Here is an 18,944-nt window from a genome sequence, read left to right as displayed (position 1 = left end):
ACTATCATGCAAGCGTAACAACTTTTTTGTGATAAATGATTCCATTAGGTGTATTTTATTTCACAATTTCAGTTTGCATAGTTTGAGGGTTAATGGAAACCTGCCTAATCACAATGTTTTGGCTTTATAGGGTCCTTTATAATACCCCCAGCATTAATTATGTTTGGATCGGTTCGATTCTGTCATAACACACCACACACACACAGAATCCAACTCAATCCCAACTTTTTTTTTTTTTTTATGGTTCTAAGGAGGATTCAATAACCAGACACGTCACTGTGTCAAAGCTCCCTCAACATTACGTTGAGTCTGTGATCTGGAGATTTTGTCTGAACTCCTGCACATTTCTTGACTCTTATGACTCCGTCAGGAAGCACTTGGCCTGATGCCGTCCTGCCAGAGGTTCAGCATGAAGACCGACACATGAGGCCAAACAGTTGTAGTGACTCCCTGATGGCTGCTTCCACCAAATGAGCCCTGCTTCCTCAGATGGTTCCATTCAGAACTGTTGGAAACTTGTTGGAGCTTTCCTTCTGTTTGCGTTCACACTGTCAATAGGATAAGCTTGGACTTCACCGCTTACAGGTTTTAAAAAGTGGCGGCTGCTGACGCTGCTGAAGAGCTCCTGGACTGAAGCTGGGAGCAAAAACAGTCCTTCAAAATGCCGCTGACTCCAGTCATTCTTAGTTTTTAGTGTGGACACAACAAAAAGGGTTTTTTAGAACTATGGAATAGTTCTTCAGCTCTCTCATTGCTGTCCCATCATTAGAGATCACCACTGAGAACTTTTAACAGGGAATCTTCAGTCAAGACAAGAAAATACAACCAAAGGCAGAGTTTTTTATTTCTTCAAGCCAAGAAGGCAGATCACTGTTGGCGCTCTGCAGCGTTTATCTGTGTTCTGGATTTATACTCTCACACAGAGAACTCTCTTCTGGCACCTTTTGGTTGTTTTTCATGGGAACGAACCTGCAACTACAGCAGCTGCACTTTCTGTTGAATGTCAGTCGAAATGCTTTTGTTTGCCTCAACTGTTCACTGTTTTTTCTAACCCTATCTACTGTTTTTATTGCACATTCTCTAATGATCCTGAACTGTGTGAGGTGATGTGTTCAAATCATGTTTCAGTTCGATGTTGCAGGATTTTGTCCAGAGCTCCTGCTGTTGGCCTCGGACCTCTCTCAGTCTGACTCCTAATCGAAGACTCAAGTAAAGACTGAAAGCTGTGATTTGGGCTCCTAAACTAGGATGTGACTTGTTATTTTCATCGTCATCTGTGTAAATCTAAATCACAACAGTATATTAAGTTAACCTCTGAAGGTATTGAGCAATGCAGTTTTGGTTTGGAAAACCCCGTCTTCAGTTTTCACTGAATGCTGAAAGCATTAAAAACATCTTTTTTTGGGTAGTTTTTTTTTCTTATAGCATTAAGTGGCTGCAACTGCCATTTCATTGTGCAACTCCGTGTTGTGGAATGACTTCACTAACCTTGTACCCTTGTTTCTGAATGACACATTGCAAATTATTTTTTAAATAAAATCTTTAAATCCTGTAAAAGCTATTCACCTTCTCTGTCCTGTGATGCAGACACTTCTGACATATTTCAAACCCAGGTTTTAAATATCTGTCAGAAAAGCTCTGCAAGGACAGATGACCTGAGAGGTCAATTTAAAAAAAATGTTTTTGTAATTTGATTTATAAAACTGTAAAAAAAAAAATTAAAAAAATGATGAGCTTCTATACCTGCCAGACAAGTTTCATTTTCTTGAGATTTTTCTTAAATGTATAAAGGACAGCTCCCTGGCTTGGGGGAGGTGGAATATTAGACGTTAACTGTGTATGTGCGTCAGTAAGAAAAAAGCGTGTTGATAAGTCATTTTGAGTAGATTCAGGTGCAGCAGCGGCTCAGCCACCAACTCCTCTTAATAAATGTTATTTTAAAAAAGGAAGTAATGTCCCGCAGCTTTCATCTTGACAAGCAGCACGTCACACTTTGACTCCCTGTTGCATTGCAGCAAAACAAAAAAAAAAACAGAAAGAAATCCTCATACTGCTTTTGAACAGCTACATGGATACTGTCTGGGATAAGAATGATTAGCGACAGCATTCTCCAGTAAAACACTTTATTGATTTTTCACATTTTAAGCTCTGGCAGATGACTGAAAAGGGGATTGGAAAGATGGAAAACAACCCTTGTTATTTTACTCCATGCAAGTCAAAGCTTTGGAGTCAAAGTACATCTTAATACAATAAAACTGGCCTGTTGCACGTTTTTATGTGATATAAATATATGTGACGGAGTGTAAAGTCGTCCCTTAATAAGTCCTTTAATACTGTAACTACAGCAGTCTGATTGACAGCTTCACACCATTTGTTCTCTACTTAAATACTTTAAATGGCTATTACAAAAATCCAAGTGTCCGAATACTTACATCTCAACTTACAGGACACTGTCTGTCAAAACAAGAGCTACACAGGGACAAGAGGACAAAACAGACCCACTTCCTCCTGAGGCAGGATGACAGTGACTAACCTGTCAACCGGAAAGTCACCAAAAAATGACTCAGACCCATTAAACAAAAAAATCTAAAAAATAAAATACATAATTATCCAGTGCATGTACTGAACTCACAGAGTGTACAACATGAGCAGCTGAAGTGGGCCAGCAGAGAGGGCTCTGTGTTCACCCTCACCTCCACTTCACACAGGAGATGAGCCCCATGCAGCTTTCCCTTTCTCTTTCACTACAGTGACGTCACACTGTAACCCCCAACACAGCAAACTAATGATGACAGGAAGTGACACTTGAGATGCATCTAACATACAATGACATGAAATCAGCCTGGCTCCTCATTTCGATAAAAAAAAACAGGAATTCCCTCATTTAATACAAAAATTTTGCAAAATGAATTTCTCGAGAACAGCACAGATACAGTGTGAACTAAAACACGTCTGCAAACTTTTTTCACAGGAAAGACATTAAAAAGGGATCCAGAACTAGTGTAAATATCTACAACACAACATGCCACTCAGTGAGTGAGTGTGTGTGTGTGTGTGTGTGTGTGTGTGTGTGTGTGTGTGTGTGTGTGTATGTAGCAGCACTAATGGGTTTCTACTTAAAAAGCAAATGCAGGTTATAAAACATTCTGTGAATTCATTGTGGGTTTGGATTTTTCATCTAAAACAACTTTTTACAAAACATGTTTTAAACCATGTGTGTGTGTGTGTGTGAGATTGTGTGTGTGTGAGAGGCAGACAAAGAGACAGTCAGTAGTCAAACAGACCATCTAACCCCATAAATCTTCAGTCCGGCCAAACTTGTAGATCAGAGTGCTACAGAGAGAGAGGGGGACAAAAGCGACATGAGGACACAGTAATCTCTGAACTGCAGACAGTTTCTCTGTCATGGATAAAGGACTTTTAATCCTTTGAAACCTGGATCCACATCAGTTTTCTTGTACTGTTCAGATGCCTTTCACAGGCTTTTTGACCATTTGAAACGTGAGCAAATTAGTTTGACTTGTTACAAAAACATGGAGATAAAAGCAACAACCAACTTGGCAAGAAATGACAAGAAATTGGTAAAAGGTGAGAAGAAAATTTAGGATTTAGGAAAAAATTTAGGAAAATTAAGGATTGTGGATTATTATCCACAATCCTTAATCCTTAAAAAACTATAGAAAAAATGTATTGGAGGACACATATTTTGGATGATATTTTGTACTATAACTTGTGTCAAATTTTGGACCACATGCTATACTGCAGCTCTTTTACCTCAGGACAAATTTTCATTACATCACACACACTCTGCACACAATATGTGCTTTTTCAAATGAAGCTTGGAGCACACCCTGGAATATGTCAATGATTGGCAGCAACATTGATTTTTCTACATTATTATTTTTTGTGCAGTGTCAAATACTCACACTCAAACTGCTCTGCATACAAAACGTGCCTTTCAAACCCATGCTACATCATGATTTTCTACTTCCGTTGAGTTCATTTATTTAACCAGCATTAGTCCTATCCATTCTTATATATTCATTTTCAGAATTTTAACCTTTTAAAAGCCAGTTCAGTTTTTCTCATGATGCCACATGGCACCAAAAAAAAGTTATTTTTAATATAATACATGCAAAATCTGTTTTTTTTTAAAATCACAGCCTGGAATATGTTAGCAGCAATGTTGATTGTGACAGTGCACCTGGAGGACTATTATACTCACCTAAAAAAGATGAAGGCATTCTGAAAGAACACGGCCAGTCCTGGTGCCACTTCTTTCTCTGAAAAATTACACAAAACAAAACCAGAAGCACAGTCAGTAACACTGACGCACAATATCCATGAGAGTGACTGTTTACACAACACACCCCCTCTTCAGATACTTGCTCTGCACATCAGCCAGCTCCCCCTATCGGCGCCGTCTGTCATCACCACTTTTGCCAGTCACTCTTCCCAAACAGCCTATTATTACAGAGAGGCCATACTGTCCACTGCGCTTTTCTAAAGGTGGTGTGTGCATTGATAACCTCCGTCAGCTACCCTGCTCCTCTGTCTGCCCCTCTACTGCGTCACCCTCCCCAGTCAAAATGCCCCTGATCAATACATGGTCTATTGGAAATAAGTCGTTTATCCTTAATGACTTTTTCAGTAGTGAAAGCTTGGACTTCATGTTTTTGACTGAAACATGGCAGCAGAATGTGGATTTTTCTCATTTGATTGAGCTTTGCCCTGCAGACTCTTTTATCTGTACCCCTCGGCTGACAGGTCGTGGTGTTGGTGGTCTTGCAGTAGTTTTTAAAAACAGGTTTACATGCCAGCTGGTAAGCACAGAGCCTTTTTGTTTTTTTGAATTGCAGCTGTGTAGAATTGGTAAACTAAATCCTATTTACTGTATTTTTTTTTTTTTTTAATAATCATACTTTATTTTATTTTCAGAATTGTAACTCAACAATGCAACCATACATCATCCGACATTGGACTGAGCTAGGAGAGAAGACTTAAATAAAGTAGAAAGAGAACAAAAGAAAAGAGAGAGAGAAAAGAAAAAAAAACACGATAAAAAACAATGAAATAAACAATAATAATAATAAAAACTTATATAGAGTAATATTAATAAAAATAATAATAATAAAAAGGAAAAGAGATCAACAACTTATCAGCAAATGAAAATACGTGTGTCCCTGTACCTGTTAATAAGTATTTCTTATTTCTGAATCATCCTGTTTGGAAGCTTCTAAGCCAGCATTTCCCCTCTGGATAATTTCACTTAGATCCCTAGGCAGGTAGTCTATTAGAGGTTGCCATATGTCCATAAAAGTGTCGTCATTTCCTCTATTTACTGTATTTTAATTTACCGTAGACCTGGCCCAATTGGCTCCTTTTTATCTGATTTTATAGATTTTTTATCATCTATCATAAAGTTGGACAAGGTCCTAATGGTTGGGTACTTTAATATTCATATTGAAGACACAAGGTATAATTTTGTTTCTGAATTTCTTAATCTCACTGAGTCCTACGAATTTAAACAACACGTATCTGGCCCCACACACACTGGTGGACACACCTTGGACCTTGTTTTTCAACTTGGCTTAGAAAGTGTATATCTCGTTTTGAAGGACTCTTTAGAGTCTCAGCCTTCATCGTCCTCCCATTTGAGACGCTCCAGTTTCATTAATGAGGCTATAGCTGCCAATTTCTCAACGTTGTTTGACCCCAATATTGTTTCAAATGGCAGTAACGTAGACACCACATTCCAATCTTTTCATAATCACTGTGCCTTGGTGCTGGATAAAGTGGCCCCCTTGAAACTTAAAAAGATCCCCTCCAAAAATCATCCCTGGTGAAGGCTCAGAGATCTTCCTATTTCTCCAATCTAATTTCTTCCAACAAGAAAGATCCTTAAATTCTGTTTGACACCATAAACAACACTGTCTCCCCCAGTGCCCCTAACTTACCAATCTTCTCTAACAATGACTGAATAAGTTTCTCAACCACTTCATAGACAAGGTTGCCAACATCACACCCTCATCCAGTCCTTTAAGTAATACTTTCCCCAACCCATCCATCCATCCTAGACGCCATCTGTCCTGTGTCTATAGGTGATATTGCAGCCTTGCTTGGGAAAGTAAAACCCTCTTCAAGCATTTTAGATATCTTACCAACTTCTTTTTTTTTCAACGTTTTTAATTCCATTGGCACCTACATAGTCAATATTCTCTTTTATTAGGGTGTGTACCAAAACTTTTCAAGCAGGCTATTGTCCAACCTTTGTTGAAGAAGCCATCCCTGCATCCCTCCCTGCCTGACAATTACCGGCAAATATCCAAACTCCCATTTCTTTTTAAAATCTTAGAAAAAGTTTTTTGAAAAACAACTCACGCATACACTGGAGCACCACGGGGTGTTTGATACATTTCAGTCAGGTCCCCTTAAACTACATTCCATTGAAACAACTCTCCTCAGAGTGTCAAATGACATTTTAATGGCTGCAGATGCTGGTTATTGTTCAGTTCCGGTTTTATTAGACCTCGGTGCAGCATTTGAACTGTCGAACACAAATTTTAATCCAGAGGCTAAGGCACCTGGTGGGCATAACTAACTCTCATCCTGTCTTTCAGTTAGAGCCATGTCAGTCTCTGTAGGGGAATTTCTGTCAGACTCTACCACTTTGTCATGTGGGGTCCCTCAGGGATCGGTTTTGGGGCCCATTTTATTTTCTCTGTACATGTTGCCCCTTGGACAGATAATCAGTGAGTTCAGCAACATCTCTTATCATCTGTACGCTGACGACATCCAGCTGTATTTTTCATTTAAACCTGATGAGGTCCACAAAGTGTCCATATTTGAAAACTGCTTGATTGCCATTAGGAGCTGGATGGAAAATAATTTTCTGCAGTTAAATGCAGATAAAACAGAAGTTTTGATTATTGCCCCTGACAACCTCCAGTCAACAATCAAACAGAACCTTGGTTCCCTCTCAACTTCACGTCAATCTAGTTTGCGTAATCTTGGTGTAATTTTTGATAGTTCGATGAGGCTTGATACAGTAAGACACTGACCTGTTCCTGCTTTTGTCATCTGAGGAACATAGCCAAACTTAGGTCTGTTGTATCAAGAACCGAAATGGAGATGCTAATACATGCATTTATTTCATCCCATTAAGACTACTGCAATTCTCTTTTCACTAACCCCAACAAATCCTCATTACACCATTTACAAACCATCCAAACTGCTGCTGCTTGACTCCTTACCCAATCAAATAAATGGTTACATATTACTCCAGTTCAAGCTTCGCTGCACTGGCTTCCCATTAAGTCCAGAATTAATTTCAAAATTTTGCTGCTCACTTTTAGAGCCCTACATGGCCAGGCCCCACAATATTCAAGTGACCTCCTTTTTCCATACACTACTAACCAAGCTCTTAGAGCTGCCTCGCTGTGTCTTCTAAGTGTTCCCAGAACACATTTCAAGACTTGCGGCGATCGGTCTTTCCAAGTGGCAGCCCCCAAACTTTGTAATAGTCTCCCAGCAAGTGTGAAGTGTATTGATTCTATAGAGTCTTTCAAAAAACACTTAAAAACCTGCAGTGTTTAACTCCTGTGCTTTACCTACTCTCACTTTGTATTTAATCTTGGTTTTATTTTGACATATTTGCTTTTTTTGTGCGTGTGTGTTTGTGAAGCTATATAAATAAAATTTGCTTGCTTGCTTTGCTTGCTTGCTTGCTAATACCGGGTGAGTTAACACAGGAGGATTTTGAGGCGTATGTGTCTGTAAGTGGAGTCCTTTCAGGCAGAGAGAGAAGATGAAACTCCTCTGTGTGTATCACTGAGCCACCATCATCTGTGGAGTTAGCTGCTGCTGAATGCATTTGGTGGGGGAATAGTACTTCACTTGAGAACTACAGTACAGAAGCATTCTCTGCTCTCCAGCACCTTTGAAAGATCAAACTGCTGCAGCTGCTGAGGACTCAATGTCTCACCCAAAGTCTGTAGTGATACAGCAAGAAACTGTCACAACTGAGAGTCTTCTGTCCAGGTTAAAATAACTTTGGAATTAAGGTGAGGCTTCAGCAGTCTGAGCTGGACTAATCTTCTCAAGTGCTGGTCTTTAAAGGACATTTTTTCTCTACGTTTCACCAGGACAGTGACCCCTTGCTGAGTCAGGGATACTAATACTAAAGCAGGTAACAGTTTAGATTTATGCCGGGGCCACACTGCCTGTGTGAGCAGCGTGTGCATCGCAGAACCTGTAGTTCATTTCTGCGCCTGTGTTAACAGGTAAAAGCAGCCACACTGCCTGTGTGACCATGAGCAGCGCTGCACAGGAACACATCATGCTGCTGTGTGAGAAAAGCAGATAATGACTGTCACAGAGAAGTCCCTGCCTGCAGCCTGAGCCAGGAAATGGGATTCTTCACACCAGTCAATGATATGATGGTGAAAGCTGTCTTCTGCCCAGGCCACAGAGGATAGATCATGTGTCAGTGTAATAAGAGAAAGGTCATCAAGACAGCAAGCCTGTGTGAGCAGCTCCTCTCCTGCATCTCTGTCTTCATCAATCCACCTCCAGAAAAACAGCTTATAGAACACATCTCCAAACTCAAGATCTGCCATATCCAACGCTACCTGATATCATTACACCACATCAGCTGCCTGCAACAAATCCCCTGTATTAGTAAAATCTAACAGGGGAACTACCAACCATCATTTATAAAGTTAGTGTGTCACTGAAGTAATTTTTGAAAGATAAAATATTATGCCAGGAAACATGTGAATGGAAGTACAACCTGACCACCATCAGAAACAGAAGTGAGAGCTGAAGAAAGAATAATGAGACGGTATGAAAACATGCAGCTGAAGCAGAGGGACACTCACTTGGCACCACATAGCCCCCGAACAGGATCCAGATGGAGGCAATGAGCGAGCCAAACATCATCATGAAGCCGATAAACAGCCAGAGACGAGCTCCTGCAAAGACACACACATGCTTATCACTTTCATTAGCTCACAACTTATTCTATGTGCACCGACCATTTAATCGTTTTGATCATAAGCCAATCAAAATAACAATGCCTGTGGGAAAGAAGGTGGGAGAATACGAAGAGTATTTTAGAATGTAAGGTATGAAAATGTTTTGTTTACATGAAATAATATTAATCAGCCTACAGGATACAATGTGGCCAAACTTCTTTGAATGGGGGACAGCCAGGGGCAAGCCGCTTCTCACATCAAACGGGTTATTAAAAAGAAAACAAAAACAACCACAAACGAGTCAAATGCAACTGTTTCATCTTTCAGTGAAAATGTACTGAGAATGAACAAACTTTACGCCACTTCTGAAAGTGACGGCACTCACTGTCCACCTCTTTGCTGTGGCCATGTCTGCCATGTAATAGGAAATATCAGCTATAAGGTTACTGTTTGTTTGCCTTTTTTTGTTAACTGTCTGTTTATGAAAACACATGCTCTACCTGCCTAATTCTGACTTGGTGCATGTCTACAAACTGTGTGATAGTGCAGCCATGATGAGGTAAAGAGAAACATGCAAAGCTCACTTGATTAACCAATACTGTATGGAGGGCACCATAAAGTATATTTTGAATGTAAAACCAAGAGCCATTTAAAATTGGTCCATGGGCCACATTTGGCCCAGAGGACAGACTTTGGCCATGCCTGTATTAATACATCATGTTAGTTGTCAAGCGGTAGCTTTAGCACACAAATCTGTCTTTAAACGGCTGGAAAAATTCAAGTAGACTTTCTACTAGAAACACTGAGCTGATGCAGGGACAGACACAGACTATTTGAAAGGCAGAGGCTTCAATACAACAGGACGCCCTCCCTCCCAGCTGTGCGGTGTGCACACAGTATTAACCCTTACACACCTACACAATGTCCTCTCTGTGTGTGTGTGCAGCCAAACAAACACACACACACCAGTTTTGTTTGGGCAGAAATTTTTACCATGTGTTGGAGAAAACTGGATAAATGTTCTAATTATAAAATGGTATAGTATATAATTGAATTTCCATGTCTACTGTGGTTTCTATTAACCTGAACATGAATATGAGATAACCTTGCTGCACCTTTATTGTTTTAGTATTTTAATTGCATCCGTGATTATTTCATAAATTTATCTGGATGAAGACTCACCACCCCTCACACACAACAGCTGACAGTGTCATGTGACAGCAGGACAGACATGTTATCTGCTTTACTAGTTACACTGCAATGTGAGTATGTACATATTAGGGGTGAGAATCACCAAAGACCCCACAATACAATATTATCAACATTATTACAGTTTTAGACATTTTGCAATGTCCTGAGTATTGCAATATATATATATAAGGGCTGCAACAACGAATTGATAAAGTCGATTATAATCAATTTTTACATGTGTTGGTTTCATCCAACACATGTAATAATAATACATTTTTAAACATTTACAGGATGTGTTGTCGGCTGTGCGGGAGCTTGCAGGACTTAATAAATGAGAGGAATGTGTTCTTATAAATGTGGAAATACGGTACTAAAATCTGTAGGCCGTGACGCAGCAGAGACGTTGCAACAACGCTGCATGTGTGAACATCACACACATGACATACGCAGCAGTTCGGCAAGGCTAAACTGAACATATGCTGTTTTTTGTCGACTCAAGGTAAGGAAACAAGGAAACAAGGAAACGGTATGTTTCAAAAGCTGTCAATATTTAGTTTTTGAATTGTTTCATGTTTGATTTTGTAGTTATTTATTTTGTAGAATTTAATATTATTTTGACAGTTCAGGGATGTTCAAGCAACCGCCTGTTTTTGCACTGTTATATATAGCGATTTATTATCTTTTTTTAGCTGCAAATTGTGTCTCCAAATGGAAAGCTTTATCAAAATCTGTTTTATCTAATAAGATAAAATGTACTTTGATATTGCTGTATTGATTTTTTCTCCAACCCCAACTCCATATAGCATAGAATGCCCTGGGGATAGGACAACCCGGAAGTTAGTTTCACCCTGGCTCCCTTGTCAGAAACCTGTGGGATTTTTCCATTGGATTTTGGATCACTGCAGAAAATAATCTCTGTGACAACAAACATTTATAATACTTGAACATTTCATTCAGGAAGCTGAAGTGAGCATCACCTTGAGGATATCTGAAGCCTAAATGCAATGCCAGAAGTAATGCTAATGTTAGGTTATAAATAAACTACAGTACTGTTGCCTGATCACTACTACAAGGTTGTAAAGCCGTATTCAGTGTGGTGACATTCTGCAGTTTCCTTTAGCCACTTGTTAGTAACGGCCATTGTAAGACACATAAAAGCTTCAAAGTTCACTGTGGGGTATTTATTGACATATTTCATGTTACAGAACAAAACGTGAAAATCTCTTCATCTTGTTTTAACCACAGACATTATTTCAGGTTTCTAACAAAAAATAAACATTGCTGGGTTCTCTATGTGGGGGTGCCATCTCCTCTTTCCCTCATGATTTCTCTTTTTTAAACAGTGGCATATTTTTTTTTACAGTAAATAAATCAGTAACAAAGCTGCTGATGCTATTTGAATGGAACTGAAAAACTAAAGATAACTGAGCCGTAACGTAACTCAGTCTGTATGTTAGCTAAATGCTAATGGAAGCACAGTCACACTGACAGAGTTATCATGCTGATGATTATGGTCATCATCATAATTTAGTGTGCACCTAATGTCCAATATCCAAATAAATATGAAATATATATATTTTTGGCAGAGAGACTGAATTGAATTTGCAATTCCGTCAATATTACCTGTTCCTATTTGTGGGAGCCATGAAATAAATTTAGGAAGGAGTACATTTTGTAGGCTTAATAAGATTTGGGATGATTTACATTTTGGTATTGTTACATGGTTTTGTTAGTGATTTAGGAAATTATCAATAATTATTGTCATGATTTAATTTCATGAATAATCCACAATTATAATTTCAGGATTTAGACAAATAAATCTTCCTTTTACCTTATGAATACGGTTATTGGGAGATTTGGGTCACATGGATATTGGCATTGTCACTCATAATCTATGAGTATCTGTGTTTCACCTGTGTCACTAACCTGAGAGGGTGAGTGGGTCACCGTATTTTTTGTTGACCATACTTTCTTTGATCGCTGATAATTATTGATATTAAGTTTGTGCACATTACAAAAAGTTTATTCCTTTTATATTATGAATCAATTATTTAAAATGTTTTTCTCATCTCTGCAAACAAATTTTAATTTCATTTTGTTTAAAAACTACATACAAAATTTTAAAAAAAGATACCTTGTACCTTGTTGGTGTGTCTCACAATACACCAGGCTTCACTCAGCTGCTCAGCAGATTGTAATCACTACGCAATCAAAACCTCAATCAAACAACACACACACACACACACACACACACACACACACACACACACACAGTGAGAGAATCATACCTGTTCTGCCAAGGCAGCCCTCTCCATATGTGTCTCCTCTCACCTGGCCATTAGAAACTGCATTTATCCTGAAAACAAAGACACAGTCAGCAGTTAGACAAAAGAGGAATCAGTCCTAAAGACTGACCGATCCACACCACACAGTCAGCTGACCTGAGTACTTTCCACTGTTGAAACTGCAGAAGACAAGATGTTATTCATATGTGATGTCAAAGAGATATTTTCTCTGTTTCTTAAGCTCATTATATATAGGATTTTTAGCATTTTAATGCCCATTTTCTGTTGGAACAGTGGCAGACTACATTTTGTTTTGGATCTCTGTGTAGATTTGACATTTTGCTGCACCTCAGTGAGCACATTTGTTTTCTGTAGACTGAATAATAAACCAGTGACCAAAGGGTAAGCATACTGTCATGGTGAGCCCCGGAAAAAAAAAATACAATGACACTTATAGATGTACACAACTCACTGGTTGGTTTAGTCCAGTCCAGTGTAGTGTGCATGCTCCATGCCACTTGGATTATGTGTTGCTTTTGTTGAAATCAGTACGTGGCATCTGACTCTGCTCATCTGGCTGAATCCAAATCTCCAGACTTCACCACATTTGCAGACTTGTGGACTTTGCAGGCACATTCGTGAATTTGAACAAAACAAAATTTATGTTGTTTGGAAATGGCAATATAGACACACAAATACTGATGATGATAAATGTATAATACATATTCTATATAATGTGGGATATAGGGACCGCACAAACACACTTTTTTTTAAAGTCAAATGCACTGGAATTCATTGACGTGGTCAAATTAAAACTGCAAAAATCATGTTTAGAGCAAGAAATAATTCACTTCTGGGCAACATTAAAAAAAGTTTTGTGACAGGGATAATTTAAGAGGAGAATTTGACTTTAAAAAACAATGTGTTTATTCAACTAAAAAGAGCCTGTGTATTTCAGTGTACTGGGAGGAATGGGTTTGGGTGATGGGTTGAACAAAGCACAAACATATATCAATTTAATAAACTATACATAAAAGATATTTTTGGCAGTTATATGAATGAGGAATGGTTGTGTTAAGGGTGTTTCTATTTATTTTGTTACACAGGGGGATATTTGGATAGTAATGAAACCTGGGACGGCTTTTATTTATTTAATTTGGATGTAAGTAAACTGGGGACGGTTGTTTGTAGACTAGTTGTAAATAAATTTGGGAATTTGTCCAATTAATATACAAGTTAAAGGAAAAAAGTGAGAGAGGATAGGGATATGTAAGTTTTACTTCTACCTACTCCTTTTTGGACATTGTACTTTTATTTTGTTTGTTTGCTAATAATATGTTTTAATTTTTGAAGTCTGTTTAAGATGGAGCTTTTCATTCTTATATAATGCTGGATAGTTTGATGAATAATAATGCATCATATCTTTGTTACACTCCAACACATCGTAGTCAGATGAAACCATGTCAGTGAACTAAAAACAAATAAAAAAAAGAAGTAAAAAACAAAATAATCACTCATTAATCGCAATCAAGGTAAATCAGCCCCACCACAACTCAAGACTGAACTGCAGAAATATAACAGCTTATTATTTTCTCTTTCCACAGCCACCCACTCGATAATGGATTTTCTCTCATTGTCACCAAGCCGTTTATCCAATATAGCATGCTTGAAGCAGCCAATCAAATAAGCATTATACACTACTCTAGTCAATCAGTTCCAAAGTTCAAAGAATGTCCAAAAGCTAACCACTTCAAGTTTTCATAACTGCAAAAGGACTTCTGAAATTATTCAATATTGTTCTTGTGCTGAAAACATTAGGAAATCAACAAATACTTCCTTACATATAAGCCTTCTCCTGGAAAGAAGAATGCAGTGGCAATAGTGACTTTTTTTTGCGCTTCATTGCTTTCTAGCCAGATTATAATATCTGTAGCTCAACTAAACTGTGAATGGAAATGTCATTATTCCTACAGACAGAGACATGTAGAGCCTACAGTGTGTAGCACTTACATGAAGAATGCTATGGTGGAGAAGACGCCACATGTGTGGAATGCGTGGTTCATCTGCTCCTGGGATGGATATGTCACAGCTGCATCAATCATGATCCACCAGCCTGTGAAGAACTGGTACAAGAGAATTCAGGGTTGAGATTTGAGTTATCGGAATACATGAGATGCAGTTTCTTTCTGTTGTAATGTGGAGAAAACAAGTGGTAAAGAGAAAGAGCAAAGAGACATAGAGGAATACACAGTCCTAAAAGCTCCTTATAACATCACTGACGTGAGACGCACAGAAAGAGACATTGTGACTCATGCAAGAAACAATATACAAACACATTTTCTCTTTTTGCTCGTATCCAGTATTTGTTCTTATTTTGTTGGTATCCATTGATTTTTGTGATTCACTAATGTAACTTATTTTTGCTTTTCTCTTAGGTAAGAGAAAATTTTACGAGTGGTAAAGAGCGTTCTTACCAAGGCAAGAGAAAAAGATCTCGCATTCACAGTCCACAAACTGTAGTCCAACACAAGGAAAAATAACTTTCATATTTGAGGATTGTTTAAAAAAGGCACCAATATCACTTGATCAAGTTTCATTGAGGTTTCAAAGTATTTAAATTGGATTATTATTATAATTATTACATTTCAGGGCTAAATAGGGCTGGGCAAATAACAGAAAAGTAATCGAAACAAACTTTCTGAACCTCAAATCGACACAATATTGCCCATGACGGTTATTTCAGTTATTTAAAAATTCCGTTAATTATATCCCCACCAGGGTTGCCAACTCACGCATCTGGTGTGAGTCTCACACTCTAACGACACTGAGGAAAATCTCATGGCCTAACACTGTGACAGCAGAGGTATTGAACAGTCATGTAAAGCAGTGAACAAATTTGACTCTAGAATACAGCCAAGTACTTGACAGCCGAGTAGCCGAGTTGTATGTGGTTCCACAGCGTTTCATTATAGCAGCGCCGTGAGTCAGACAGACAGAGCAGAGCTTCTCCTCACAGCACAAAGAAAACAGCCAAATCTTAAGAGGTGGAAAGTGACTTCAGACTTCTACAGTCTACTTTTAGTTTAAGGTTCAGTCAGACTTTGGATAGAATTATTTAGAAACACCAGGATGCTTTGCTCCGTGTCTCATCCAGCCGCTTGCACTGAGCTCTCATTATTATTACCAGGGGCAGATGTGGTGATTTGGGGGCCTATGGCCACAGGCACATTATGGACCATTCTCTAACTGAGAATGTTCTAGAAGTAGTAGCCCTATTCCAAATTTTTTCAGACTTTTTATTCCAAACTATTCCAAACAGCAAACGTTAAAGTCAGACTGCTGCAGTCAGGAGAGGTTGATCTATTATCAGCACAATGTACTTAAATTTACCTGAAGTTTGTTTAAGATGGAGCTTTTCATTCTTATATAATGCTGGATAGTTTGATGAATAATGCATCATATCTTTATTACACTCCAACACACTGTGGTCAAATGAAACCATGTCAGTGAACTATGAGGGCACAAACCAAAAAAAGAAGTAAAAAACAAAATAATCGCTCATTAATCGTAATCAAGGTAAATCATTCAGTTAATCTTGATATTGATTTGCGTTAAAATCCCCAAGCCCTACTACTATACTTGGTGCATTGATCCCAATGGCTGTAATTTTAGATACTTTGCATTCCTCTGCTGACCAGCGCTGCAATGTAACTGAGTACACTTACTCAAGTATTGTGCTAAAGTACAAATCTGAGGCACATTTACATTACTTGAGTATTTTAATCTCATGCCACTTTCCAATTCTACTACACTTCAGAGGGAAATAATGTACTTTTTATTCCACTACTATTAATTGATAACTCCTTTACAAATAAAGATTGTTGTGCACAAACCAAAAATATGAAAATGTACAAGAGCAAAGAGCAATCACATTTACTTTGGTTAAGTTTGTTTAACAGAAGGCCTACATCAGTTTCACTTCCACAGAAGTTCTTCTTCTTTTAGCTTTTTTTGGTGTCATGTCTCCAGTCTTGTTCATGTGCCAGTCTTTGCACATGGCACAAAACCTGCCCTTATATAGTGTTTAGGAGGCATTACCTGTGCTAAAAGGTGACTTATGATCACTGGCTTTCATCACTGAGCACGCCTGGACGGAGCAGATTTGGGTGTTTGAGAGTGTTTGCTGAATTTGGAGTTGACTTCCCTTATATTTTCTCTTATCAGAGAAGCAAGAGGAAATATATGAGAAATTTAAGAGAAAGTTCAGATTCAGATTCAGATGTTGCACAATGAAGCCCAATGTCACAATCTTGCCTTCTGCATACACTCACGCAAAGTCAGTCACACTGTAAAATTCACTTCTCTTTTTCTGTCTGTCCATCATCCAGCCCTTCTCTCTCTATGGAGTCACTAACCAGAACTCCAGAGACGATAGAAGCCACTGCATTCCTCCTCTCTCCCCAGTCAATGCATTCACACTCTGGCCAGCGGAAGTTATCCAGAAAGCCAGCCATCTGCAGCCCTCTTCGTGTCCTCCTCCTCCTCCTTTTTTCTCTGATCCCTCTCTGCACGGGTGAGCCGTATGTCTTGACACCTGCTGCACCTGCTGTTATTCAAAGACTGCAAGCTGCTCTGCTCCTGGCTCGGATCAGTGACTCTGTCAGAGTGGCCTGTAGAAGATGCAGACATTCATGTCTTTGTAACATTGTCTTTACACAACCTTTGGCCTGATGTAACAGTCAGGTTTCTCAAACACGGAAATGAATCAAAGTTAGAGACGGGTTTCTCATTCCCCAGATTTGCCCTTTTTACACATACTGCTGTGCCAGTTTTCACTGAATCGTTTGCTCATTTGTAATTGGCTTGCTTATCACCACTGTTATTTGGTCCGCTCAGCATGACCTTTAACCTTTTGAAACCTGAGCAAATTGGTTTGATTTCTTTCAAATACATTAACAAGACATGGCCCAAAATGTAACAAAAAACGTGTAAAAAAAAAATACAAGGAATTACCTGATAATAAATACAATAATAATAATAATAATAACAATAAACAAATGCAATAATCCAAAAAGAGTGCTGAAAATTAAAAATATGTTTTTTTCTGTAACATAATTCTGAATTTAATATTATTATAATTATAAATATAGTTTTTTGGACATGTTTACCTATTTTTTTTAATCATTTATAATAATCCTCCCTTCTATTTTAAATTAATTTTTAAGGTAATTTTCTTGTCACATTTTATTAATTTCTTGTAATTTGTGGGCCATTTCTTGCCAAGTTGGTCATGGCTTTCTCCCCCTAATGTTGAAAGAAATTAAACCAATTTCCAGTTTTAAAATGTCATTTAGCTTGAGAAATGCGTCTTAAAGCAGCACAAGAAAACAGATGCGAATCCAGGTTTCCTTACCCTAATTCTCATTTGGGGCATTAAGTCAGCCCACTAAATTGCTCATTATAAAACCAATGAGCATACTCAATTATAGCTTCGTTTGTACAAATCGTAACCTCAAAATTATAAGGTAGGACAGTATAAGTTATATTGATTTTTTTTTTAAAAAAAAACCCAAAAAGGTTAATTTCATTTATGCTCGGTATAACCTGATCATTCTAAGGTGGCGAAATGTCTACTAACAATCTCTTATAAACGACACAACTAACGTTACATGTCAAATATTTCTGGCTAAATGTCTCAGTAATGTGATAAACTGGCTCACGCATATGCCGAATCCCAGAAATGCAAACAACATATTTAATGTCATTTTTGTGAAGGAGTTTTGGTCACTGCCAGCCTTGGAAGAGTGAATAACCAGACACAGCAGAGTTCTGCTAACAGCTACATCAAGCTAGCTCTAACGTAAGCACGGCGATGCTGTATTGCTAATGTTAGGCTCTACGTTATCCATAGCAGTGCTATATTTAGTCTATTCTTTGATTTCCACCGTTAGTGGCTTCATAACCTTAACACATAAATCCTCCGCGGGTTGTGCCAAAGCTATATTGTTGTCACGGAGCTAACGGTGGCTAACTTAGCGTTCAGGCTGAGGATGCAGCTTTCTTGTTTACAGCGATAACGAAGAAAGCCAGCAGCCGGGGAGCAAGTATCAACCATGAACGAGTGTATATTTCATAGCCACAGGCAATTTATATTAAACCCACATTAAAATATTTTGTACGGAGGGTTCCATGTAGCTGCCCACCTTGTCAGGAGCCCGAGATTGCTTTCAGTTTCCATTAGAAAGACAGCAGCGACATTTCAGGCCCTCCTCTTCTTCTTCTTCTGCTGGAGGTTTTCACTGGCAGAGTAGGCGCGTTCGGCTCAATACTGCTTCTGTCTGTATACGCTGGTCATTACACCCCTGTCAGCGCCTGCTGCTCTAAACATTGCCATACAGGCCTATTTTGTGAAGAAAAACAATATTGTTTTTCCTGCTAATTTGGCTTTTATTATGGCACTCCCAAGAGAGACTTCTTAACTAGTTCCCCAGCT

The 18,944-nt window shown here is 38.5% G+C and overlaps 1 protein-coding gene across 2 annotated transcripts; it reads right to left on the bottom strand.

Moving 5' to 3' along the window:
* Positions 1-53: 53 nt before the first annotated feature.
* Positions 54-18,730, bottom strand: LOC121948708 (transmembrane protein 50B). 2 transcript variants are annotated; one of them, XM_042494116.1, is made up of 7 exons: positions 18,655-18,730; positions 16,867-17,121; positions 14,462-14,574; positions 12,455-12,522; positions 8,880-8,972; positions 4,226-4,283; positions 54-3,333 (listed from the first exon to the last, which is right to left on the bottom strand). In XM_042494116.1, exons 2-7 carry the CDS (start codon positions 16,963-16,965, stop codon positions 3,288-3,290), a joined length of 477 nt encoding a protein of 158 aa, XP_042350050.1. In that variant the 5' UTR covers positions 16,966-17,121; positions 18,655-18,730; the 3' UTR covers positions 54-3,287. The 2 variants fall into 2 exon arrangements, with proteins under 2 accessions (XP_042350050.1, XP_042350051.1); XM_042494117.1 differs by having other exon boundaries at positions 18,614-18,681.
* Between the last annotated feature and the right edge of the window lie 214 nt (positions 18,731-18,944).

Source organism: Plectropomus leopardus, chromosome 10 (assembly GCF_008729295.1).
Source record: "Plectropomus leopardus isolate mb chromosome 10, YSFRI_Pleo_2.0, whole genome shotgun sequence".
NCBI classification, from domain to species: Eukaryota; Metazoa; Chordata; class Actinopteri; order Perciformes; family Serranidae; genus Plectropomus; species Plectropomus leopardus.
The sequence above is the reverse complement of the archived record's forward strand: the minus strand, read 5'-3'. Positions and strand labels throughout refer to the sequence as shown.

Excerpts from the sequence above, each read along its gene's own strand:
- LOC121948708 (XM_042494116.1), bottom strand. The coding sequence starts at position 16,965 with ATGGCTGGCTTTCTGGATAACTTCCGCTGGCCAGAGTGTGAATGCATT. Across the intron at positions 12,523-14,461 it reads TCCACCATAGCATTCTTCAT|GATAAATGCAGTTTCTAATG; the intron begins GTAAGTGCTACA and ends CTTTGTTTTCAG. Across the intron at positions 3,334-4,225 it reads AATGCCTTCATCTTTTTTAG|CACTCTGATCTACAAGTTTG; the intron begins GTGAGTATAATA and ends CTCTCTCTGTAG.